General features: G+C 40.9%; 1 protein-coding gene across 1 annotated transcript in view; it reads left to right on the top strand.

Annotated features, from left to right (window-relative positions):
• The window catches only part of LOC140693683 (thrombospondin type-1 domain-containing protein 7B-like), a 160596-nt gene that overhangs the window by 28631 nt on the left and 104277 nt on the right, over positions 1-27688 (top strand). Inside the window, 2 exon segments of the mRNA XM_072957390.1 lie at positions 730-963; positions 8530-8642. Of these exon segments, the coding sequence (XP_072813491.1) occupies positions 730-963; positions 8530-8642 (347 nt within the window).

The raw sequence follows: 27688 nt of genomic DNA, 5'->3' as shown, positions 1-27688 counted from the left end.
CATGGATATAAAAATGGGAAAGAAAAGATAGTCATGAAATTTGGTTGTCTGACTCACCCAGGATTGTAAGGGTGCACATCTGTCTGGTCTGCCTGGCAGTGGATAACACATTGCCTGGTATTATTTCTGAGTTTAAGGATGGGCTCTCTCCTGCCAAACTTTGAGATTTCTCAATTTCTCAAATAGCAGTAAAATGCACTGCTTGATGGAGGATAGAGGTCTTAAAGTGGTTCTCTGAGAGAAAATAATAGTCTCTTAGGAAAGAAAGAGCTTATGTAGGTAATGTGTGTGTATGTGTGTATTTGACCTGATACCACTTCAAGGTCATGGGTTACTATAGCTAACTGACTAATTTGTGTAGGCATAATAATATTAAGATAAAAGCAGATTTCTTTGGAGTTTATCTCAGAAATGCATGACTCAGAGGTGGAAAGTAGAATCAATTGATTTTTTACATCTAATTGACATGCACCATTATCTGTTCTTTGGGAGAGAATGGTGCAATGTATTGTTCTCAGGTTGTTCCTCAGGATGAAAGAACCATGACCTTCAAGTTGGAAATGGAGTGACTTGGCTCAGGCCAATGAAAGGTTGTTTCACAAAGGCCCTCTTTCTAGACCATTTAAACAGTTAAAACAACAAAAAACAAGAACGACAGTAACAACAGCAGCCACATGGCGATAACACCAGTGCCCGCTGTGTATTCTGTTTGATTTTGGTGTTTGCAAGTGGAAAGCCATGCCCCCCTAGTCAGGCCCTCCACGAGTATCGTTCATGCAATGACCATTCTTGTCTGCAACTCTACTGGGAGACAGCTCCGTGGGGCCCCTGTTCTGAAGACACATTGGTAACTGCCCTTAATGCAACCATTGGCTGGAATGGAGAAGCGACATGTGGCATGGGCATTCAGACACGGAGGGTCTTCTGTGTCAAGAGTCATGTGGGACAGGTGATGACAAAAAGGTATTATTGATAATTTATTGAAAGTACATAGGATTATGGCATAGTTGAATATTTTCAGTCAGAAGCATTTTTCAAGCCCTGAATATGTCTCAATCTGTGCTGGAGTAAGAGATTTTTGTTTTGCTTTGTTTGACTCTTCAGGACTTAAAAAATATGCCTCAACCAGAGGTAGACAATTTACTAAGTTGTAATGTGTGCATTAATTAATGGATAACAGTAAATATAATGCCCACCCATATTGAATCGTTTTGAGTAACCAGATTTTCTAGAGCTGATATCAGTATTTTTGACTCTTTTTCAGTCACATAAAGACAAGGTCCATGTGAAGGTAGGTTACACACACACTTTGAAAATACAGGGCTATGTTCACTCTTCTTTAGGTCCCGCTGCTCTTGTCTGCACTGAGTAAATCCACACGGTCATTTTAAATCAACTAATTCCTGCCCTTGAGTAGGCTTACAGTCTCATGCATGCCATACCCTGCACAGGGAGAGGTAAATTAAAAAAAAAGGAGGAGAATGTGGACATGTGGACTAGGATATAGACATCAGCAAGGATCAGGACAGTTGCAAGTGATGGAGGGAAAAAGAGCACTTGGCTGGAGGAGTTTCTTTAGACCAAATGGGGAGACATAAGTCTTCCTGCAGTCCATGCAGGAGGGCTCCTGGAAGAGAAAATGTAAGGGACCTGCCTCATGTACAGAGACTGGGTAACTGGCCTGCCATAGAGATTTCCAAGTGGCTACATGTGAATGAGTCCCCTTCCAGTGATGGAAGACTCTACTCCAGCCGCAGGGGCAGTGTGGGTCCCCAGGCTGGGCTGGTGCAAACTTGGGTCTAGGGTCACAAACTAGGCAACTTTGAGCTCTTCCCAAGGCATTTCTAAGTTGGGAAAATGATACCCTCTCTTCTTTCTGATCTTGATGCTTTGAGAGTATGAGTGGAGAGTTGACATGACTGTGCTCTCACCTGATGGAAAAAGCAGGAGGAGAGAGTAAAATTGATGCTCAGGAAGAAGCAGAAACTGAAGCAGAACAAATCCTGGCAGCATCCAGCCCTGGTCCCATCCCCACTGAGGGAGCTGCCTTTCCTGGCAACCTGGGCAACTACATTTGCTCTCATGCCTGCTTCCATCCAGTTTGTGTTGCTGTCATGGGCAACTCAGACACCTGATTAATCTCATCTTGGGGCACCATGATGACGGACTCTGGGCCTTAGCCACATTGCCATGGAAACCGCTTGGGTTGTGTATAAGGAAAGTCATAGAACCTGAGCTGCTGATGGCAGAAATAGGGCAGACTGGCCAGATACTGTGGTGTTAGAGCATCTGAGGAGCAGATGGCTGTGCAAATACAAGAGAAGATAACTTGGGCTGGAAGTGAAGCATAGTCAAGAAGACTGAATCTCCCCCCTCCCAAATGTGGCGTTCAGTAAGCTGGGGTTGGATGATCTTCACTGTTGCCACCACAGATTTTAGCACCGTGTCTGGCATGTGGTTAGTGTCCATAAACGTTTTTAGAATTTATGAATGAATCAGACCTATGTGTAGGAAAGTAACAGGGTTTGACATGGAACAGATATGAATTGTAGAAGATTAAAGAAGCTGATGTTTATCCTTTGCTTTAAGAAAAAATATAAAATATTTAAAAATATAAAAATGTGAAATAGAAAAAGATAAAATCTACCATGATAAATTTTGGCTAAGGGGACTGACACGAAGTGTGATGTGCAGATTTTATGTATGTCCTTCTGCTCTTATTAAGTCATAAATGTTATTTCTGCTTTAGCATCTAACTCTAAGTTGCTTGTGATACTTTTTGGAATGTCAGTTTACACCAGTGTGTGTTTCAGTTTACCTGGTGGTAACAAAACACCATGCGGATCAATCGAGTCAGTGAAAGTTTTAGCCAAACATGGACAATAACATTTGCACATCATTTGGTTCAGGACATAATCAAATTCATGAGGTTATGGTAAAATTCTGAAAGGCTTATAAAGATACCAAGCAGACAAAAGAACTCTTTTTATCTTGAGACGGATTGCAGCCTTGATAGTGTTCATTTTTATCATGTAAATTTCCAACTGCTGAAAAAAAGATGCGTGACATATTAGCTTGAATATCCAAATAAAAATTAGTATAGCTTAGATATAGGAATGGATGCTACATGAAATGCAGCAAACTATTATTCTTTACAGTGATGAGAAAATTGAGCATACTTGAAGTATGAGCTCTCTTCCAGGTAATGTTTCACCTCTGAACCACAACAGGAAAAATCTACTTGATGTGAATGCAGTTTATTTTTTTGTCTTAGCAATGGAGCATTAGAATTGAGACCGACAGCTACCAAAGACATTATCATCACATTTCAAACACTATTTGGACATGAAAAGTTGGATTATATGTTCAAACAGTCCCCTATTTCCTTGTCTGGCTTTCTGATTACTATAATGACAGTTTTTTATAAAGTCTCTAAGCCCATCAGCTTATTCAAAGGTTAACTTAATGATATTTTGTCAGAAGAAAAATCACAGGGCCAACAGTTTATAGTTTAAAGCACAATTCACAAATGCATATGCATTTGTTTGATAATTTACGTGAGACTAAAAATATCATCATGACAATGAATAACCTCCAGTTTTGCTTGATTTTCCAACACAAGAAAATTAATTGCACATATGTTTTCCCTAAAACACACACACACACACATACTTTTTTTTTTTGCACTTTTAATGAGGCTGGAGACTTAACAACCTAGTTTTAGTTTTTACTGTATGTCTCCAAACAGTCCTGCTCAACAAGGGAAGCCTGCATTGACTTAAGAAAAGTTAATTAAAATTCTTGAGGTAATGAGATTAATTGAGCTAAGAAAATAATACCTAGTATCCAGTGGAGCACATAGTGAGATAGAAGATCAGCGGTAGAAAGTATCCTTTGCTCTGTCGTTTCAGAAAAATACACTTTTGCTCTTTTTGATGTGAAAGCCATTGTAGTGGAAAAAAATCCCCTCCCTTTTGTGAAATCCTGGGGGTGGGGGTGATGGCAATAGAAAGGGAAGAGGAAAATATCCTCAAGAAAGAGTGGGCTTCAGGGTAGAGAGAAAGAAGCATGTCTCCATGGACTGGATGGGCTAACATCATGTGCTCTAGCCCTAAACCCACTGCACTGGGATGTACAGAATTCCTTGCAAGTTCTTGCTTCCCTAGGGTGGTGTTTTGGTTTCCACGTAATTGTATAGGTTGCCATTGTATGTGTAATAGAATTGATTTTATCAGAAAATGAGGACTAGGGGTGTGGGTATAGCTCAGTGACAGAGCACGTGCTTAGCACTTAGCATGCATGAGGTTCAGTCTCCAATACCTCCATTAAAAAAAAAAGAAAAGAAAATGAGGACTAGCTAAGACACAACTGACACAGAGTGAGAGCTTGTTGGGATATTTTGGGACGTTTGTTTGGTTTTGTTTCACTACTCAATTTTTTTTTCAGTTGCAATGTGCAAAAAAATAATAACTAAGATTAAAATCCCACAACTCAAAGCCTTCCAAAGGTCCTAAAAGGTACTTTCTGCCATTAACATGAAAACATGGGCCCTTTTGTGAGATCTAGTAATTGAGAGCTCCGTTTACACATTTCCTGTTGAAAAAGTTGGCAGGTTGAGATGGTACAGCAGTTCCTGGGTTGGAGGACTACTCAAGGGAAGGGGTTGGAGTGCTGAGTCTGCACCATGATTGTGGACACATAACTGGAAAATGGCAGATCTCTGTAGCTCAATTTGATGCATTTCAGCACAGTGATTATAAGGAACTGAAACCTATAGGACGCCAAGAGGCAATCATCATGGAATACTCCAGTGCAAGTCCAGGAAAGTGTATGTGTTGAAATGAAATGTACTCATCCTTTTATCAAAAGTACTTCCAATCAAGGATCAGAGTGTTACAGGAGAGTAGGAAGTATGAATTTTGGCAAAAGACAAGGAGCCATGATGTGTTTATTAACTAAAAACTGACTCTGTGTGTTTCCCTGGTTTTTAAGGCTTCAGTTTTGTTTCAGAGATGGCTGGATAAATGTGCCTAATATTCCCAGGGATTTGCCTTGTGGCTCCAACAGCATAAGTACTATTCAGTCACTCACTTCCTGTTACTAAATATATGCAATGCATTAAGATCTTCTGGCATTTTTAAGTTATGATATAAAATGGAATCCTACCATCAAAATTAGTGTATGTACAAAGTATGCACATATATGCACACTTGTGCACACACATACCCAGAAAACCAGCAGCATGAAAGATGTCAAAAGCTATTTCTTATTCAGTGACAATAAACGATACAGAGAATAAACATTATAGTTTTTAGAAGTGGAGGATACATAAGCTGCTAATGGTCGAAGAGAATATTTTTGAAGACTAAGAGGAAATTTATGAAATTGGAAATGAGATGGTCCTTGAAGGGGTTAGACAGCATATAAATAGGAGGAAGAGGAAGTTGAACCTCTAAGGAAAACGTCTGCATTATTGGCTGAAAAAATGAACAGAAAGACAGTTTCACTGGCAAGAAAATACTTGGCTCCTCTCAGACCAGCAATCACATTTCAGGAAAGCCTTCTGTTCATGGCATCTAACCTGATAAAAGCAGTCTAACCTGAGTTTGACATATGCCTTTGAGGGGATTTTACCTTTCTCACTGGTGGACTTAGGGGAAGAACACAGAGAAAGAGGACCATGTTACGAAGTTGACCTTAGGCCTGTTGAGTGTTTGTGGTGTGTGATGCTAACAAAGTGTCAATAAACATAAGCAATATTGGTTTCCCAAAAAAGATGAACAGCTGCTCCTAACTGGAAGTGAACAAAGTGCCTGCAGATTTAGCCACTCTCTTCAGAGCACCTGAAGCCAAGCCAGCAGCACAGGCATTTCTGAGCTCTTTGTGGACATATGAGTGGGTCCTGGCTGGGTCTGTGCACCCCTAGCCCTGCCGCCCCACTGAGCACACCGGAAGTTGTCCTTCCATTTCCAGCCACATACCAGGAGAGATTGGAGAGCAGACAGAATAAAGAGCAGTTCAATTAAATTTTAGTAGACTTCAGGGTATGAGTAAAGGACTTGGGAGTGAGTTTAGTGTTTTTTGCTATCTCTGTCAAAGGATGACATAAGTCTACCATACCAGAATAGTTTGTATTATTTAAATACTATTTTCTCTAAAGACACTTTTTCATTCCATTGTTGCATTCATTGAATTCAACTACTTAATAGGTAGTTTTTATGTATATTATGGATGATTATTAATAAGACCACTAGCAATTTATTGAGCAGTTTTTTCTGTGCATATATACATTTCCACTTTAATTTATCAGTATTACAGTGTTATAAGCACCACAGTGGAAGTAAAACAATATAGAGGGACTGAGGATGGAAATCTACTACGTTTAGCATCCCACATCCCAAATACAACCACTTTAGTAGTTTCTATTAACTATTAATAGTTATTTCTTTTCTTCCCCTCTCTTCTCTCTCTCTCTGTTTTTGCTGGGTATGCCTTCATGTGGTTCACAAGTTATAACAAAATACAAAGGGACATCTAATATATGAAAATGAATTTCCTTCTACCGCTTCTGCTCCCATCCCCCGCCTCCCCGCCTCCTTTCCTGCCATTGCCAGCCACTCTGCTAGTTTCTTGTCTGTCTCCACTGTGTCTTTATGTCAGTGCAGGCAAGCGCCAGGATATATCCTCATCCTCCCTCCCCTTTCCGATGTTTACCTCCTTACTCTAAATGGTGTAGTTTTCATGTATCATTCATATATCTCTTCACTGATCAATTTAAAATGTCCGTTTACACTCCTCTCCTGACTTGACTCCTCTTCCTTTGGTTGGTGCTCTGTTGGTTGGTTATGTTTGCATTTTTGATTAATTTACTTAGAACTTTCTCATTTCATTTATATGTATTGGCTCTCTGAGGACCTGCTTTGTTGGAGGAGGACATCCAAGCCTCCCTCCCCTGCCACCTCCCATCTTGCGCTCACTGTGTCTTCACCTTATGGTGACAAGAAAAATATTGTGTACATTCTGTTCACAGCCAAATTTGTGTCTTGTCTATGTATTGCTTCTAAAGTTTTAAAACTAAGAATAGGTTTTTATTTTTATAATTATGTACCTTGACAAGATTTGGCCTCAGTGAGAGTCTCCTTTTTTGTCAGGTGACCTGGCTTTCTCCCTCACCTCCCCCAGCCATTGTTACCTCTCCTCTTACCTTGGCTTGCTCTTTGCCAGTTGGACAGTTTTTGTGTCTGCATGCTGGTCATTTTGTGCACAGTTGGTAGACGTTCCACTCTGAATTGCCAGCCTTCCATCAGCTCTACGATATTTGAATCCATGATTTCCTTGTTACTTTTACTTCTTCAATTTTCTGTTCTCTTCTACTGGGAAGTCTCAATTGTCTATTTGAATTTGCCAGGTGATTTCTTTTTCTGATCGTTATTTTTCTCAAGTGTTCTGTCTCCATGTGGCTTTGGGTCCATTACTTATTATTTCAGCACCTCAGTTTATCATCTGAAAATGAAGATTATAATGCCTCTCACTGCTGTCATTAGTGATAAATGAAAGAATGTAGGCAAAGCACTTACTCACCACTGACATCTAGTACCAGACTTCCTGCTGTTAAGCTTTAGACGCAATGCATCTCTGTGCTGTATAGGAAGCTTAACGGGAAACAGAATTCAAAGATGCAGACATATGTTGCAGAGTGCTTTTCTGTTCTCCTTTTGGCATGGCACTGTTTTAGAAAATAATAAATGTGGTTTTTAGCCTTCTGTACTCTTGAAAATAAGCAAACAAGCATGCAAATAAAAACAGAATCTTGTTTGCCATGTTCTGAGACTTCAGTTCTTCCAAGTAACGATGAGTCCATTGACTCCGGTCCCCCTAAGTATGAACAGTACATTAATTCTCAGCAGCATAACAGAACTAAGATGTTTCTCCTGTCAATGCTAGTCCGTATATTTGTTCTTTGCAAGCAAACATACTCCACTTATGTCTCGCTGACTCCAGCTCATCAATTTACGTGTTCTAAAGAGACACCTGTCAATTACTTAAGTAATTCTAAACCTGTGTTGAGTATCGGGGTGTGCAGTATTTTTGCATGGTCGTCAATGTTTTTTGTTTCCCAATATACCCATGTGTCACCTCGTACACTATCACTGATTTGATATATTCCTGAATAAAACACTTTTCAAAAAATTAAATCTTGTCTATTCTGAAAAAAAATCAAGTGTTCCTTGAATTCATGCTGACGGGGAGATACTCACTTGGCATCTGTCTTACATTAGCTTCAGGGATTTTTTTTTTCTTCTGGTCTAGTGAAAAGAATTTTGGTTTGTGGGTCAAGAGAGGTGAGGTGTGCTTCGGGCTCTCCCTCTGGCTGTGAGGCCTTGGGCACAGCACATAACTTCACCTCCCTGGGTCTCTCTCCCTTCTCTATAAAAGGTCTCAGTGATTTCAGTTCTGAAATCCGATGGTTCTGTGTTAAATTGCTTACTTTCTCCAGGAGGCACTGATGCATTCTCTTCATGTTGGCAGATGCCCAGAATCTACTCGGCCCAAAACAGTACGCCCCTGTCTCCTGTGCAAGAAAGACTGTATCGTGACCATGTTCAGCGAGTGGACGCCCTGCCCAAGGCTGTGCCAGCCAGGTAGGCGGACGCTGTTCCCTTCATGCTTTCTCTCCTTCCTGATCACCTGCTTGCTTTCCCCACTGATAAATATGCCAGAGACTGTGGAACAGAAGCTCCTGTCTTTTCCAATTGCATGTCACCCTGGGAACAAAGGTTGTAAAATTTGTAGATGAAGTCTTAGATTTCCAGATCCCACAGAACTTGGCAGGGAAAACATGATCAATTTTACATGTCGTAGTGCCTCGGGTGTGTGTTGCAGAAGTATTCGTCTTCTGTTGACCCCGTTGTGGCATTTCAATCAGCCATTCACACGTGGTCCCCCATCAGACATCCACACCATCCCATTTATCTGTGGCTCCTGTACTTAGAGCCTGACTCCAGGCATCTTCATTAGAATATAGGGCCTTAAGCGCTAAGCATGTGTCACTGATGAATTTATATTCCAGCCTGTGGAAGAAAAGAGGCAGATACATTAAAAAGTATTGAACAGGTAAGGAAATTGGCAATATATGGTAGGTACTTCTTTCCTTTTAATGGTGATGCTCTGTACCTCTGGATGTATTTGGAGGGCTGTGATCCAGGAGGCTTAATACCTAAGTTCCAATAAACACACAGGAAAACTTTTATAAAATGACTTTCTTAGAACCAGTATTTCCGCCCCACTTATTTCAGTCCCCTGATGAGGTAGTCCAGGTGGAGACACAGGAACTAGTTCCAGAGCTCCGTTTTGGCCTAAGACCTAGAGTTAATTACTTGGTCCCTCTCCCCTAGCCTCAGACCCCAGCCTCGGTTCTATGAATCTTACCATTGCCGTAGTAAGAAAAGTTACACCCAAGAAAGGGAAGGATGGAAAGAGTATTAACCCTACTGCTCGAAGCAAACTTACTCACATCCACACCCCTCTGGCCTTGTCTGGACAGCCGTGTACTCGGGCAGGGCGTGGCTCTCAGTGCATCACTGCTCTAGCCCCCTGGAAGATCTCCAGGAGAGGAAAGCATGTGGCTCTTTGAAGAGAGAACCCATCCCAGAGATCGAGAGCACTGAACTCCTCTCCTTGGAAAATTCTGGCTCTGTGCATCTAGGATCCCCCAAAGGCTCTCTGACTCACACATCTTCATGGGAGTGACATGACAATGTGGCCAGCATTGACATAGACCTGTCTGCTGCTTCAAAGCCCTTCTCATTGATGGACGGGGGTGGGGGGTGCTGGTAGTGACTGCTTTTGAAGAATATCATCAATCAGTGTCTTAGATTGCAATGGGTTTGGGGGGTGCCTGTATGAAGGTTTTCTAACTGTGCCATTTCCTCTTCTTAAATGACCCTCTGCCCTAGAATTAACATAGTAGCATCCAGTGAACTTTGCCTGTGGATGGAATCAGAAATAAATGTACTGAATACAGAAGAACTTTGACAATACAGTGGAATGTTTATCTGATCTTTTGAGGGGTGGAGATAGCAGTCTCTTCTGGAAACCCTCCAGCACTTATTTTCCAGAATGAAAATTCAGAGTAATTGAGCCGGAGGAACAGGATTTGTTGAGTCACCTGGGGAAGGTCGTTTCCAGACAGAGTGGGATGGAAAAGTTGTGATCTCTATTCTGAACCATTTGAAGGAGGAGATTGGCTTTTGAAATTTTTGTAGTCACTTATCTGAAAAACATTCAAGCTCTTAAAGATATATATAGGAAAAATGCAAGAAGATCAAATAATCTATGCTAATAGAGGTTTATTGAAGTTCAGCTGTTTCTTTTCATTTCTTCCTCATAGGGGATTAGCATAATGCCTCTGTTAAATGGTTTTAAGAGAGGAAAGGACTGAATTAAAAAGAATACCCATGCTGGCAGCCAGATATTGGTGTTTTGAGCTGTCAGGGTCCCCTGACACCTAAGAAGGCATATTAGTTTTGTTGAGCCCATGTGCCCCAGTGGCCAGAGATTACTTCAGCTACCGCTATTGTATGCATCTACATTCAGGAAAATTCCCTCTGCTGTGTGAGCGTCTTCGTCCAGTGCCGCCTAAGGATGGAGGGATCACAGGCCATGCGAGATAACTGCTCTTCCAGCAGTTTTAGCTCTTACTCCCATTTTCAGAGATTCAATTAGTTATTTAAATGGTTGGCATTGTAGTGAAAATAGTTCTAAGCCTCTGTGGTCTCTTTTTGCCTCCAGTTTTTCAAACCTAGATGATTCTCTTCACACCCTGGCAGTCAGGGGACCTGGCAGAGCATAAATTCAATTTTTAGATTTCTTCCAGTCTTCTGCTTCCATCCTATTCACCCACATGTCTAGTTTATACTCGGGGACCAATATATTATTAAATAACCATGGGTTCGTTAGGGAAGACTATGAGAGGGAGGAGATTATTGGAGGAAATGGTAGCTCTAATCCTATGGTTCTCAGGCTTTATTGCTTCTGAATCATGTGGAAGCGTTGTTAAAATGCAGACTTTGGGCTACATGGCTAGAAATTCAGGTTCAGTAACTGTGGGCTGTTTCCCAAAATGTGTGTTGTAAGAAGCCGTCCCTGAAGGGGGATGTACTCCCCCCCTTAAAATAAAAGTGGATCATAGATCCATGAGCAAACACTGCTTGAACTCTGGACATACAGCCTGTTTTTCAGCTTCTTGCTCCAGCATTGTAGAGTGTGATGGCTGAGAACACAGACACTGGAGCCAAACAGCCAGGATTGAGCTCCAAGGTTTGCTGTGTGACAGTGGATGCATTACTTACTCTCTCTGTGTCTCAGTTTCCTCATCTGTAAAACAGGGTTAATAACCACACCTATGCATAAGGGAAATACTTAGAGCACTCATTGCCTTGCATTGGGTAGGCACCTGGCAGGCCATTGCACCTGCCTGGTGTGAGGCTGGCTGTGTTAAGTTGCCCTTCCTTCCTGCACCCTCAACCTGTACGTCCACAGGGACCTGCTGTAGCAGCCTTTCTCCGGGAACAATGTGCTCATCTTTCAGACTACGTTTGCCCCTCTTCCCCTAGTCGCCTCACTAACTGGGTCATTCCACAGCGTCCTACACACCCCCTTTCTGACACTCCCATACATATCCTCCCTTGTTAATGTCACCTTTCCTAGATTGTAAGTGCACAAATGCGGGGACCACTTGTGTCATCTTTATCACTAAGTCCTGTAAGCCCAGGATAGCATGGGGCAGAGCTGTCACTCAGTATTTTTGAATGGACAGATGTCCTCTAATGAGGGAGAAAAGTGTGGCTTTGAATCCAGGCAGTTGATTCTCTGTTTTTGAGACTGTCCTTCAAAAGATAATTTGGGAAATAGCATTTTAAAGCAGTACTTCTCATATTTAAATGCTGCTATAAGTCCCCGGGGGATCTTATTAAAATGCAGGTTCTAATTTAGTAGTCCTGGACAGAATTTGGCATTATACCTTTCTCCAGGCTCCCAGGTGACAACTGTGTGTAGATTACAAAGCTCCAGTTTGGGGTGGGGTTAGTTAGACATTTTTGAACAAGGCAATGACATTGTCAAAGTTACAAAGTGAAAAGCATGGACTAGGGGCAGACCAGCATGTGGGGACACAGGTAGGGTGGGGTGTGGGGTGGAGGGAAATGGTTTAACCCAGACAGAGAGATCAAGAGAAGGGTGGGCCTGAGCAGGTGGCACCCCCCCCACTAAAGAGAAGGGAGGATCTCTTTCTGCAGCTGTGGTTTTGGGTTGATTCATCAAAGTTGTGATGAGTTTGCATTCCTAATCCCCAGTGGGTCCTCCTCCAAGGCATTATGACTTTATAGTATTTTTTTATGATCAGGGAATCACTTGATTATGTGAATCCAAAACCAGATCCGTTCTAAAGCTCTCAAAAAGCCAAGGTGGTTCCCAGGGGCAGAGTGTACCAGGAGTGACTTGTGTCTTAGCAATGGATGAGTTGTATCAGGTTTTATTTGGTCCTGGCTGGGTTCATGATCAAAATCCTTACCCCTTAAAAGTGTTCTCAAGCCATGAACAGTCTCTAGCTCATAGCCAGCTTTCTGTCTTCTTACTCCTCTTCATCTGAGTCTCTCTTTAAAGGATTAATGGTAGACCCACATTCCTCTAAGCAAATCAGATAACTCTCCAGCTGTGGCCCTGTGGTGGACTCTCCAATTTGTAAGCCCCAGTAAGAAATCAGTCAAATGGCCAAGAACCATTTTTTGGTGATGTTCTTGCTATTTTCTCTAATCTTCCTTCAACCTGTGAGTCAAATGCCTGCATAAGTATCCAGTGTTGTTTGCTTAATAATGGCAACAGTTTTTTAATTGTAGAGTTTCTCAGAATCATGGAGTTTTTTCAGTGCACAGATGTCCCAGACTCACCTCATCCCATGTTAGAGTCTCTTCATGTTGGAGGGACATTTGCAATATTAAACCTCACCAGAAGTGACTCTTACAAGTCAGCAGGCAAGAGAAACACTCATTTAGTGCTTCATAATTTACAAGATATCCTCACGTGCATTTTAGCCTCCTCTAGGAGATTGCTGATAATTGTTTGCCTCATTAGTATTGGAAATTAATTATCTTGGCTGCTGATCTCATAACTATGACATCTAGTGTTTTTACTTTAAAGTCACAAATGAGTACTGACTTTCCAAGATTTCTCTCAGGCTGTCTTTAAATAGGCTCACTTTATATTGTCAAGGTTTAATAATACAAATTCCAGGCATACATCAAATACTACGATACTAATGTAAAAATATTAATGATTAATAGAACACACTCCTATGTAACCATCACCAAGTAAAAATTATCATCAATTCGTGATCACTCATGTTTTGTTTGTATACCCTTATCCCCCTTTTCATTGCCAGTGGATACTTTGTAATGGTTCCCAGATATGTATACCACTTCCCTAGAAGGGAAAAATACGTAAAGAGGAAAAGTTATTAGACACTTTATTAGATAAAATGTGGTATATTCAAAATAGTTCTTCTTGTAAATTGCTAGAAACCATGGAGCTAATGATGAATTATTTGTCATTCTTAATAATTTAAGGCTGATCGAGTTCCTTTAACTTTCATCTCTAAGGGCAGGCTGCAGAGCAGCATCATGGTAACAGGAAGGCCAAAGGCAAACTGCTGTTGAGAATTGGTAGGAAACTTCATCTGGTGGGATCCTTTGCTCCTGTGTCAAAGGTCCTGGAGTTACACCATGAGCTTCCAGTATCAAAGACAATAATGTTTTTTTAATGCCCGAGTGGTGTGCTATTGTGATGAAGAACATGGAATCTCAAGCGAGACTACCTCGGTGCAGATCCCATCTTTGCCATACAAGTCCCTTGAGACTCACTTTAAATGTTGTGTTTCAGTTTCCTCCTTCTTTTTAAAATGGCTAAAAAAAGCACCCAATTCATAGTGAATTATAAGGATTCAGTGAGAATGGGACACATAGCAGGATGCCAAGTACAAGAAAATTATTATTATGTTAAGACGATGATGGTGATGATTTAAGAGCCTTAAGGTCAGGGAACTTGTCCTCTATTGTGTTGGTATCTTGCAGTTGCTAGTTGTCCATGTACTGGTCTTATGAGACTTGTTTCCATGTGTGTATTTTTCTTGAACAGATTACAGAGTCTAGAGGGCAGAGATCTTCTGCTTTCACTAACGAACATCTAGTGCTTAGCACCATGTCTGGCACATAATGGACATTCAGTAATTGTCATTGAATGAATGAGTAAATGAAATCCACATCTTTTGCATGACCAGTTCTAACTCTGAAAGGTCTTGCTTCCATTTAGGTGAAGCCAAAGCATTAACAGATTGTTCAGCACATCCAGGCCAATTAGGGGGAAAGGTATTGGTCATTCAGAATGTCAGATCGGTTCAAAATCACTTATTCTGGATTTCAGAATTTCTCCCACTCAAAGGCAGACTGGCATCAGCCTCTCTCTGTACTTAACCCTTTCAAGGACATGTGGACCCCTCCTTCTCCACACAGGCCCATCTGTACTTTTGTCCACCTGGGAAGTGGAGAGTGGAGTATAGTTTACATCCAAATACTGGAGAGTCTAAAGTGTTTGAGTATCAGGATGTGGGGCCTGGAGCACCAGCCCCCCAAATGGTGTTGAAGGCGATATAATGATCTAGTGACTTTCCTTGAGAAAGTGACTTAATCTAAATTTAAGTTACAACCTCTATAAATTTTGGATGATTTTTATTACCAGGTGTTCAAAAAACAACTAAGTAAAATAAGATGTGTATCTCACATATTCATCCCAAGCACAGCCTAACATGCAGAGGACAGGTGCCTTTGTTTTCACAGGCTCCACTGGGGGCATGGGCCCCCTTTAGTGTATGATTTATAGCCCATAGATCACCACATTGCCTCAGTACTCAATAAATATTCCTGAAAATTTAGTGGGAGAAATGAAAAACACTTGGGCTGGTAGAAATTACAGTTCTCACCCATACCTCTTCCAAACTGAAGGCTTCTGTTGATAAAATCTGTAAAAGATACTTGCCTTCAATTCATACATAGGAAAAAAAAAAAGATGAAATTCTCTTAATTTCTTTCAATGTTTTCCTTCCATGTGGTTTTTTTTTCCCTTTAAAGTTGGCACCTTCTGCCCATCTCTATTAAAACCCAGTATGAGGTGGCTTTGATTTGGCCAAGAAATCAGATTTGGCAAAAAGAAAGGAAATTTAGAACATTTCATGATAACCTGATGACCATTCAGACGTGCAAGAGCACTGGTGGGTTATAAGGAGACCTCGTCCTCAGAGGGCAGAAATATAAATGCTGTTACCTACCCCCCCGACTTCAGAGCAAATATTAGTCCATACAGTGGTTGACACGGAAGCAGTCTATAATTTATTGATATGTGTTGTCCTATTTAATTGTTAACTCTATTTGAAAAGGACTATATAATCTCATCTTCCATACAAGGAAATAGAGGCTTAGTTCTGGGTCCCAAGGTTGCAAAACTAATGAATGGCAAAAGCACGTGGAATCCTAAGCTCTTAACCACTCCTTCAGCAGTTAATATTTGCTAAACACTCACTGTGTTTCAGGCACTGTGCTGGGTACCGTGTGTATATGTGCAGAGTGGTGGGGGAACACACTAAGCCCTCCATAGGGGAGAATGCTGGCCAGTGGAGGAAGACAGAGGCATTGAACACAGAATTACCTAAATGAATATACAGTTACAAAGTACAATATGTGCTTTGTGGAATTCAGGAAGCTAGGAGAAAAGGTAGGAAGGCAGAATCAGAATTCCTCTCTGTCTGGAATGTCTTTCTCCTCACCATTGCTGGTTGCCCATCTTATTAGATGTAAAATCCTTGCCTCCTCTGCAGAGCTGATCCTGATCCTCCTGCTAGAAATAACCACTTCTCACTCTAGAGTCTCATAACCCTTTCTGAATGGCTTGCAGTCTAGCTATTGGTTAATGTGTTTTGTGTCTCTCTGTAAAAACACAAAGTCCTGGAGGGCTAACACCTTTTCAGTTTTCATTCCCCGAAGTGCCTAGTAATGAACTTTAGACAGAATAGAATTCAGTGAAGTTGTGTCAGACAAAATGGATGCCAGTTAGAACCTACTTGCTTAAGCACACCTAACAAACTGCTGAAAGGGAAGAGGATCTGCCTTTACAACTAAATTTCCTCCACATCACACTATGACGCTGGCAGTAGAAGATGTGGGACTTAGAGATTCACATTTGTCTCTGGTTTCCTGGCAAATGTGGTTAAAAGGGAAACACATTCCATCGCTTTCATTCATTCATTCATTCATTCATTCATTCATCCAGTCAGTTTGGTTATTAATATTTCAGTGAAGTCGTATAAGTATTGTATGGGAAACAAAGACTATTCAATTGTTAATTCCTGAAAGGCAGTTCCTACCAGAGCTCCACATTGCAACAGCACTCACAACTGAGGCCGTATATCTGTAGCGAATGCAATGATGGGTTTCCTGGAGTTTTTAATATACAATTAAAGGGTATAATGTTGAAATCCAAAATTCTGGTCACATGCAGTTTTTCAGTGGCCTAGATTGATCCAAGGGTAAAACTTAGACTAGTTTAAGCAATTTTCTGAATGTGTGGCCCATAGGCTTCCAGCTCAGAATTAACTGGGATTCTTGTTAAAACCCTAAGAGATTCTGATTTTGAAGTCAGGATCAGAGCCTCCAAATCTGCGTTTTTAAACAAATTGCCTTAGGAATTCTAAGACACATTAAAGTTTGAGAACCACTGAACTGTAGAAAATTTTAATTTAATGATGTGCCAATGGATTCTTTGAGAAATGTGTAATGTGTGTCTATTATATTGTTCTAACCAAGTCTGTTTTGGCTTTTAAGGATCAAAGGTCTTTTTACAAAGCTTACAAAGCTACATTAAGTAAAAAGGGGCTTGTTGGGAGGTTATAGCAGGAAATCTCACAGATGTCCAAAAATAAGGAAAAGACAGTTTGCGGGCATATGGGAACTAGAAAGTTAAGCAGAAACTGAGGCTTCTCCCTCCGGCTCTCAGAGCCAGTGTGGTTCCTCCCATCTCTGCTTCTCTCTGTGCACCTGCTGCCCTGCCCCTTCTAATGGGCTTCCTTTGAATCTCTGCTCTTATAACCAGCAGAAATGGGGCGCAGCAATGGCTGTCTAGTCCGAAATCTACAAACTTTTTACATCAAGTACCCAACACCGACGGAAACTTCCTTTCCTTTGGGGATCTTTATTCAACTTACCAAGTAAAGTCTGGTGGCCGGGTTTGGGTCAGGTCCTTCAGTCACTCAGCAGCCCAGGGATCAGCCCCTCAGGTCAGGACCCATCTGGAGGTGACGGGCAGTGGTGCAGAAAGCAGTGGGAACTGACTGTGGGGGCCTTCCGCTCCGGTCAAGGCAGTGGCTCTTGACCTCCCCAGGACACCCTTGCTCAGCAATCTGGGAGAGAACTCAGAACCTGACCTCCTTCCTCCCTCTGTTCCCATCAGTCCGTCAAGGTGCTGAACTATAGGAGGTGTGGCAGAAGCTGCCAGCATCCTTCCACCACAAGAGCTTAGGTTTAGGAAGAGTGCTATTGTCAATTAAACAGAAAGATAGAAAAGGGAAATGAAGCTCCAGGGAATAGGAAGGCAGTGGTGTGACACTTCAGGTAGAACAGACACTGTGAGGAAAAAGAAGGCAGTCACCCTGTGCATGATCTGGGCCAGAGGTTTTACTTCAAACAAAAAGTGGAGTCTGTGTGCACTGGAATTTGTATCAAAGTGCCTGTGCTGTCATTCCTGTCAATAGTCTGTCATAGGGGAGATGGTATAGCTCAAGTGTTAGAGCACATGCTTAGCATGCATGAGGTTCTGGGTTCAATCCCCAGTACCTCCATTAAAATAAATAAATAAATAAATAAATAAATAAATCAAATTGCCTCTTCTGCAAACCCCCTCCAAAAAAACCAAAAATCTATCATGAACAATATTGTCTTGGCTGTCTTAAAAAAATCAAATAAATAAACAAGCAATCAAAATAAACAAATGTAGATTTGAAGCATGGGGTTCTGTCTCTTACACCTAAAATCCACTGTGTTCCCTTCTAGTTTTTATCTAAAAGTTGCTTTAAAGCACTGTTAATCTGCGTCATTCAACAGTCAGGCCACATTAGCATAAATAAACCCCGTGGCTCACATGGATAGTTCTAATGATTTATTCTTAGTCTTGGTGGCAAAAATCTAAGTTTCTTTGAATGTAAATGCTCTTTCTTTTCAAAATGTTTCTACTTCTGGCTGGTTTCTTTCTCCTATCTCTAGAAATCTCTGCATGCAATACACTGCGACATACTATAATCCTTATTTGCTTATAGAGGTGAATGAGTTGCCTTTCAAAAACCAAGGTACTCATTCTAATTAGGGGTTTACTTTTAGCCTTTCAGTGTACTTTTTACAAAGACATAGAATAAATTAGTTTTGATTTAGCTGGGGTGTTACTTTAGGTTAATTAAATAATTTTCTGCAATTAAAAAGAAGAAATTAATTCCTTTTCACTTCCTTGGCATTGCTCCAATTTTAATGTGATTTTAAATCAGAGAGTGGTTTTAGGAAGTTTCTGATGCATTTGATTAGTTAATATGATGGTGGATTTATAAACTATTTAATTTGTGTTACTAAAACAAAGCTTTGGGTTAGAGGTGGTGTTACATGTTGGGATCTTAATATGTCACTTTGGAACTACAGGTTTTATAAGAACATCAAATAATTTATGTATGGTAGCAAATCAGAAAGATATTAAAATCCATGCTGAAAATGAAGTAGATTGCTGACAGCTTAGATAAACAACTTATAAGTGCTCCCTAATAGAAAGATTGTCACTGGATATCCTGCTAATCTCTTGAAGTTTCTTCAAAATTAAGTTACTACATGGAGATGTTTCAGAGACAGCAGCTACTGAATGACTTATTTTCATTGATAAGGAAGAAAATATCCCAAAATAAGTATGCTAGGAATGACAAATTCTCTGTTATTTGAGATCTTTCCAAGTTAAATTTCGTTTGCTCTGACATCTAAAGTACCCTTATCATAACTTTATTTGAGACCTTATAGATGGTAACAAAAGTAGGAGTGTAGACTGCATGAATTCAGTCACAAGATTTTTTTTTATTAATAACTTCTTTAATCTGGAAAAGCAAATGAAAGTCTATGTTCATGTCTAGTTTGAGCCAATGATACCTCTGCCACTGCTGAATGACTCCAACAATTTTGAAGCTGATATGCTTGATTGCATCCCATTTAGCATTTAATTCTATTCTGTCTTGAGCTTCTCTCTAATTTGTTTATGTGTAGTGGAAGGAGCGTGACCTTTAGAATCTTAACACCCTTATGGTGGACTCCTGGCATTGCCACTTCTTAGCTGTGTTCTGAAATTCAGTTAACCTCTCTGAGACTCTGTATGCTTATCTTAGGATAAATATAACATGGAGCATCATAAGACAGCTTGCTTCCTCGAGTTTTCTTTTCCTACAAGAAGAGGCTAGCTCAGTGTGATCACACCCTGTTTGTCCTTCATTTCTTAGTTTGTTCCTTCTAAGTTGTATGATCCATGAGTACTCAAGCTCAAGCCGTGAAAATTAATTTTATAAACAAAAGATACTTAAGTGTGTGTGTGCATATGTGTGGGGAAAAAGGGAGAGAGAGAGAGAGACTTTCTACTAGCAGAACAATAGTCAGAGTTTAGTAAATTTATATTGTGATACATTGCATGGAATCTGAAATAACATGACCAACCAGCACACACAGGGTCTTAGACTTTGAGGAAGTCTGTCTTTTCCTACCCATTTCCCACCCATCACCCAAATTCGGTGACAATTGAGTACATCAAAGCAGAGGGAGATCAAAATATCAGCTGATTCTCACCCCCAGAATTAGACAGACTTAGCTACCTGGTCACAGGCCTTGCTGGATGACTAAAACCTTGAATGAGCGTGGCTGCAAACAGATCAGAATATGTTGCATCCTCGGAGCAGATGTGTCCTGGAGAAAGAGAAGATAAAGAAGGGAAAGTATGTCCACTCCCTTCTCCCAAAGTCATGATTTAGGTGTCACTTGTCCTTCCTGGACCACAAGTGAGGGAGGCGGTGGAGTCCAGGGATGATGAAGGCGAAGGAAATGCGTCTCCACTCACGTGGCAGGAACCATCAGGAGGGCTGCCTCCTGACAGTCTCTGGCCAAGCAACTTGTGAACTCAGTCCTGCCACCCTCTGTCTCTTCCTTTCCTCTAGCTCTGCTGGCCTCCTTTCTGACCAAGCTCGTTCTATCTTGCTCAGATTTTTCACTTGCTGCTCCTCCTCCCAGAAGTGTTCTTCTCCCAAGCTTTTGATTGGGTGCCTTTTGATCAGGACTTTGTTTTCTGTTCAGATGTCATACCTCAAAGAGTCATTCTCTGACCACCTTAAGATGTCACCTCCTTCCGCTTCTCTTTCTTGCTTATCACTGTGCTGGTTTCCTCCTGGCACTGCCCAGTCTCCCAGCTGGAATGTAACTGGCACTGTGCCTTTAGATGTGCTGAATAGTGGTTGCCATGCAGTAGTGCCTAAATGGTTACTGAAGGGATGACAATGGATGAACATGTCAGTCATTGAGTAGAGCTTTGCATAGGGCTTACTGTACCGAATTTTGTGCCGACCACTGGGAACATGAAGATGAATAAGATGAGGTTACTTTAATCAAGTGGCTTTTCATTAGGGGATTCAAGTGTGTAAGTGTATTCTTTCTAGAGCAGGAATGTGCACAGGGTATTAAGCAGCCAAAGGAGGATGTCTCGCTGTAGGTAAGCGGTTAGAGGAGGCAGGATTTGGTGGATCGGGAGTTTCCAAGTACATGGGGTCCAAGTAACTTAAAGATGGAGAAGGCCATGCTTGTAAAGAGGCTTGGCGGTGCGAGTATCCATTTTGATTCAACTAATTACAGGCAGCCTGTGATACTTAGGATGCACAAGGCATATGGTGGAGAGATAAGAAATAGGGTTAGAAAGACACACAGGAGCCAGCTCATGAAGAGATTATGCACTCTGAGAAGTTTGGACATTATCTGAAATTCTGATAGACAATTTAAATTTTCAGCATGAGTGTGATAGAATCAGACTTGTGTTTCAGGAGAAAAAAATAGTACAGAAAATAATGAGGTTAGACAGCGCTGGAACCCGTTGGAAAGAAGTATGAGGCTGTTCAATTATCTGACCAAGAAATGAAGAGAATCTGCTTTCTTGAATAAAAGTAAATGAGAATTATAAGTAAGTGTCTAAATTTCCATAACTCGACGTTGTTTCATAGTGTGTCTTCATGACCTGATATGTACTGAGTTCTCCGCCCATCCACTGGAGGTCTCATAACTGGGTGATTATATAAACCCTCTCTCTGGCTCAAGGGATTTCAGGGCAAAGAGAGAAACACACAGTAAGCAATGGGCAGAATGGATCCAGGATGGAGCAAATCCTTCCTGGTCACCTGAGTGTGTGTGCTTCCAAGGAGTAAAATGAACCCAAAGACAAAGAGGTTCTCACTAACTCACCACGTTATCAGTGTCTGTTCTTATCAGGATCAGCAGTATAATCTGCAGGGCCCAGTGCAAAATGAAATTGTGAGTGCCTGGCTCAAAAATTACCAAGATTTTTAAGCTGCAACAGAACATTAAGTCAGAGCCCCACTGAGCCTGCGTGAACCCACATGGATCATATGCCCAGGATGCTGGTTCTGTCCTCATTGGCTTTCTCTAGGGGCCAGAATCCTAACTTTGACATTTGCTTCCTGGGAACAGTTGTCATATCCTGTGGCTAAGACACTAACCCAGATGATTGGATTAGCATTGTATTGGATCGCAGTTCTTACACTTGGCTGAGAGCATTCAAGGATCAGAAGAAATAGGAACAAGGCAGTGGTGGGGGCGGGGGCCAGGGCAGCAAAGCAGAGCAGCAGGTGAGGACACATGCTCCGGACCCAGACTGCTTGGGTTTCAAGTCTTCTCTATCACTTCAGTGGCATCTTGGACAAGGCACAAAAGCTCTCTGTGCCTCCGTTCTCTGACCTGCAAAATAGGAATGATGAGAGTAACTGGGTTTTAGGATTGTTAGGAGGACTGGATAGATGCATGGAAAACACTTGGCAAGCGACTGAAACACTGTAAGTGCTCGGGTCTTGTTTCTTATTGTTTTGGAGATTATATTCTGGAGCGTGAATCTGGCTGTTTAATATAGTACAAACTTTACCATTCAGGGTGAGGTTTGTCATTCAGTGAGCAGAGATGCTCCGTTTCAACATAGTTGAATTTACTGATCATTTACTTTATGATTTTTATTTTTGTGCTTTTAGATATTTTTCCTATGCTAAATACAGAAAGCTTGTACCCTATCTTTTTCTTTGGAAAAGTTGACTTGTGCCTTTAATAATTCATTATATGTATGATATTAGATAGGAATCAAATGACTTTTCCCACGTGGAGACACTGACCTCCTTTTCTGTCTTCTCTATGCACCCCAGGATGCCCAATGATCTAGCCACGCTTGTCTCCCTTGCTCTTTCTAGAATTTGACTTTGGGCCTTTTACAAATATTATTCACTCTGCCTAGAATTCTCTTCCCCAGGTTATTATATAGGTGATCCCTGACCTCCTTCATGTTCTGGTTCAAATATTCTTTCTCATTGAGGCTTTGAAGTTTATTACACCCATCCCTCCTGCCCCCCACATGCATGCATTACCTAGCCCTCCCTTCTGCATTTTGTTTTGTTCTGTTTTGTTTTGGGGCTTTGCACAGCATTTAACTGACATACAAAACACTAAATAGCTGATACTATTTTTAATTATCTTTCTGCCTCTGTTAGAATGTAAAGTGTATGAGTGCAGGGATAGTGTTTTCTTGTGTTTTGATGTATTCTCGATTTCCAAAACAGTGTCTCCTCCTTTGAGAATTTCAAATTCCTCTTCCAGAGTAATCAAGAACTCCTTTTTATAAACAGTTATGTCTTGGGTATCCTACTAGATGGAGTAATGAAAATTCCAGCTGCACCCAAGTATTAATAGAAGGCATGTGATTAGGAAATCTCTGGTGATTTTTTTTTTTTGTTTATTCCTTTGGCAGTGAAGGCCAAGATAGACAAGCATCCCAACTCTGTCTCTCTGTCAGATCATGTGACTTTCTAGTCCACGCACTAAGGGAGTTAGGCTTCGTGTGTGTGTGTGTGTGTGTGTGTGTGAAGGGGGGGTGTCTCTGACCAAACCTGGCCCTGTGCACTGGCCACAGGCTTTATCACTTGTTTCCTGATTTACCGTCTTCATTAAAAGCCAGGATCTTACCACCAGCAATGGAGAATTTTCTCCAAAAGCCAGTGCTCCAAAAATTTTCCTTAGTGTTGTATTTTTAGCAGTGCATTTATGAAATGTTTTAAAAGTATTCCAATGAGAATTGCAAAGGAGACAGGAAGAAAAGGAGGAGGATCCTGTAGGACATAGCAACCAATTGTAACCCAATTGCCAATTGGTACCCAAATTGTAACCCAGTGACCATTGGGTATTTATAAGTATATTAGGATAATTGATAGTAGTATTTCTATGTATGATAGTTTCTATGGTTATGTTTAGAAAACAAACCTTATCTTTTATCAACCTATCCTGACAAATTTACAGATGAAATTATGTGATATCTGAATGTTCTTTGAAATAATTGGGTGTGAGTGGGTGGGTATGTGTATAGTTCAAACAGGCTTGGCCATGTAATTGTTGAAGCTGATGGATGGATACATTGGGTTTATTTGATATGTTTGAAAATTTCCAAAGTTATAAAAGATAAACATTTTACATAGAACTAAAAAACAAACTTCTCCAGCAATCTATTTTTTTCTATGCTAACAGAGTTTCACCAGATGTGTACCCTGCCTCATGGGTGGAAACTCATCTCTCCCAACTCCCCATTTAAGAAAATAAGTATTTGGTCAGTGTTTGTATGTTCATGCAGTCAGGACTTTCACTCATTCATCCTTTTATTTAGTCAACAGTCATTCATTAGTTGTCTCCTTGGTACTAAGACCTGGAGAGACTCGCTGTTTGGAAGATTTCTGCTTGTCTCTTTCTGAGACAAGAAGACAGTAGGATACAGTGTGGATCTGGTGGAGGCTTGGAAGCATAAGGGGAGGGCTCCTTGGCTGAGGGTGGGATGGGAAAGACTTCTTGAAAGAGGGGACCCTCTGTTCAGTCTCAAAGGAAGCTTAGGGGTTATCTGGATAAAGGAGAAGAAGAATGTGCTTACCCCCTTCCCCACACTAACCTGTCTGCCTGCTAGCAGTTTTGTATACTTACCAGATGCCAGATGCTGAATGACCTACTTTACATCCCTTTACTTAATTCTTCGTCATCAAAGTCCTCAAGTAAGGTGATCTAATTATTTACCGGGAAATAAGTAATTTTCCCAAGTTCACAAACCTGGAGTTCTAGATTCACCGATTCAAAAAAGTCATTTTATTACATCCACTCGAAGCCAAAAGAGGAATTTCAAAAGCTAGTGACAAAATAATGAAGACAGTAAGATGGGTAATAACATGAACCTCATGCATAAAGGAGATAATTAAGAGTCTTTGTCTAGATTGTGATAAAATTTAGAGTTGAAAATGAAAAACTTTATTTTAATTGGTTTGCCTTCACAGAGTTATTTTCCTTTGAGTTTTTTTACCTTTATTCCCAAACTAAAAATTTTAATATCACAGCTGATATTAATATTTGAGAGATTCCCCACACACCTTACATTCAGGTAAACCAGTCTTTCTTTACATGTAGACACATCCTGGAAGGGACATTGCAGAACATTGCAGAGAGCAGGATTTCTGTGGTTGAGTGTTGATGAGTGCTGATCCATTTGGAACATTGCAGGCTCCAGACAGCAAATGGGTGAGTGATGTTCTTCACTCCTTTGTGAAAAGATATGAGGATCTGAGATTCTGGACTTTCTAGCAGAAGTTTCGACCCGTGAAGGTTCTGTCCCTAACTTGAGTCCTTACTCTGCTATGGCCCATGAACTTGACTCAGAAGCCCTTCTGTCCTCTAGCTGTCAGCATGATCCTGGGCATGAGTATTGTCCTTTCGTGCCCACGAAAGCATGAAACATTAACAGGATAGGGAGACATGTATTATTTAAAAGGATTTTTCTAACATATAGTTCTGGATTCATGACTAATAATGATGACAACATCTTGAACTTGCATCTTAGATGACATTTGTGCCTCCTTCTCAAACCCATCTGCACAAAGTGCAGTATGGTGTGGCAGTGTATTTCAGTCTTAATGCTGACTGAGTGCCACATGTCAGCAAGCTGTAGCAGGCAGCCTCCAGACATTTTATCTGCTAAAATGAAAAGGGGTCAGGTTGTGGGGGGAATAAATCCCTGTCATTTCCTCACACACTGGCAGCAAGAAAAGACAAGTGCAATGCACCATTTTAGACAGTGTTGGTAACCGTCCGCCTTTATAGTACACATTTCCAATTATGCCCAATATGATGTATTTAGCTTGAAGGCAGGTCATGTTTTATAAAATGTGTTGAGAGCAGTAACGATTTAGTGGGTGCTCATTTGTTTCTGTTGCTTGGTTAAGCATGCTGCATTGTCTTTTTCTGTTTTACATATGGATGAATATGAGATGTTAGCTCTAAGTGTGCTAAGTCAGTGGTTCCCTACCAGGGAGATTTTTAAAATAGATCCATGCTTGGGCCCCACCCACCAGAGATTCTGATTTAAATTCTTTGGGTTGTGGGACTTTAGGAGTCTGTACATGTACCCTCTGAGATTCTAATACAGAGTCAGGGTGAAGGACCACATGGATTGAGGAGACAGCAAGATTAGCTGTGTGGGACTTAGTTGGGATATTTAAAGAGAGGAAAGGCCAGTAAGGCTAGCTATCCAAACTGGAAATGTTTGAAGAGCATTAGTGGTTGAGAATAGGAAGTAGAGGATATTGGAGATAGTCTCTAGAAATTTAACTGTTGTGTAGGCTTCAGTGAGTATGTTGTGCCTACCATAGGGACAAAAATGCTTATTTGCTCAACTGTCATCCTAGGTGGCACATATAAAAGTGAGTTGCTTCTTTTGAAATCCATAGTAAAGGCTTACATGAAGTACAGTATGTATATATGTGATTTGCAAAACACTTTAAATCTCATTCCTAACAGCTGTCCTGTTAGTTGGCTTGACATTATTGCCCACATAGGACAAGTAAGAAAATGGAAGCTCTAGAAGGTTAAGTGCTTTGCCCACGGCAGTATAGCAGTTTGATAATGAGCTGGATTCAAAATCTGAGCCCTAGGGGTCTTGTCTATTGCCCGAGCTGCTGAACTTGGCCTGTGTGGCTAAGTGAATGATGATTATGAAAAGTTAAGACTGTAGAAGACATTTTTTTCAGGCAACATTTCAAAATGAAAGATATATATGGGTATCCTGGAGCCTTTTTTCAGCAATCCTGGAAAGTTTAGCAGAAGAGCTTTGCAATTGTGTTTAATATCATCTGGATATGGATGGGCTCCATGTTCATCTGGGAGGACTTGGAGGTCTAGCTGGGAGGGAACTTGGGGGGAGGAGACAGCCCTTGATGTATCTGCTCTCTGCAGGGAACACCAAGATGAAGAGGAAGGAAGGATATGAAAACTTCCTCCTCGTGGTTCTTCTAGGGCTTTGCATTTTTCACCACTTAAGCCTTCCATTTCTCCTTGAGTGAAGAGAGAACGTACGGGTTCGATGGCCTTTGGATAGTAAATACAAAGTTCATATTATCATTTCTGAATGCTTATAAAACTATGGAGAACGTCTCCCATTTTTCTCCATCCATCGTGTTTCACTTCTGCTTCACTGGGGAGGTTTAATAATGCACGCATGTACGCTTCAGTGTAACACACAGCACTGCATGCGTCTCTTCCATATAGCAGCCACCTGATAAATATTTATCAATGGTGACAGCACTGTACGGGTCATTGCCTCCCTCTGAGAACCCAGAGTCTGGGTTCTCCAAATTTAAGTGGGACATAGTCGGTCTGGTGAATCCTGTTTTTGTACTTTTTCTACAAAGGAAATCAGCTCCGAATCTCAAAAATGGTTGCAAATAAACTAGAAAGGGGATATTCTCTTGTGTATAATTAATCAGGAGAGAGAATCTACATTTTAGGGGATTTAATGTTGAAGAAACTCAGGCTGCCTAACATCATACTGGGATCTTTGTCTGTAGCATTAACATAGAAACAGACTCCTTAATGACCATGTGGAATTTTTTGCCAAGTGAAGCTTGTTTTCACCTCATATTCATGCTCCTCTTTGATTAAATGCCAGTTCTCTTTAGTTATGTAGCATCTTTGTGATGTGTTTATTGTAAGAACACATAGAAAGTAGCTCTGGTTGATTATTTTGAGGCAAGCCCTATCTTTTTCTTTCCATTTCATTTTTAACATAAAGATTCATAAGCAAGTGTGCTCGGGGCACAAAGCAGTTTTCTTTGGATGTGTGAACTGCTATCTCAAGCAGAATTCTGTGGCAAGAAATAAAAAGGCCCAATGATCAGATTAAATAGATAATTTTAAGAACAGCAGTGCAGCCTGCCTTTTCTACACATTCGAAATGCAAC

The sequence above is a fragment of the Vicugna pacos genome, unplaced genomic scaffold, assembly GCF_048564905.1.
Source record: "Vicugna pacos unplaced genomic scaffold, VicPac4 scaffold_20, whole genome shotgun sequence".
Lineage (NCBI taxonomy): Eukaryota > Metazoa > Chordata > Mammalia > Artiodactyla > Camelidae > Vicugna > Vicugna pacos.
Note: the sequence above shows the minus strand (reverse complement) of the source record. Positions and strands in the feature narration are given on the sequence as shown.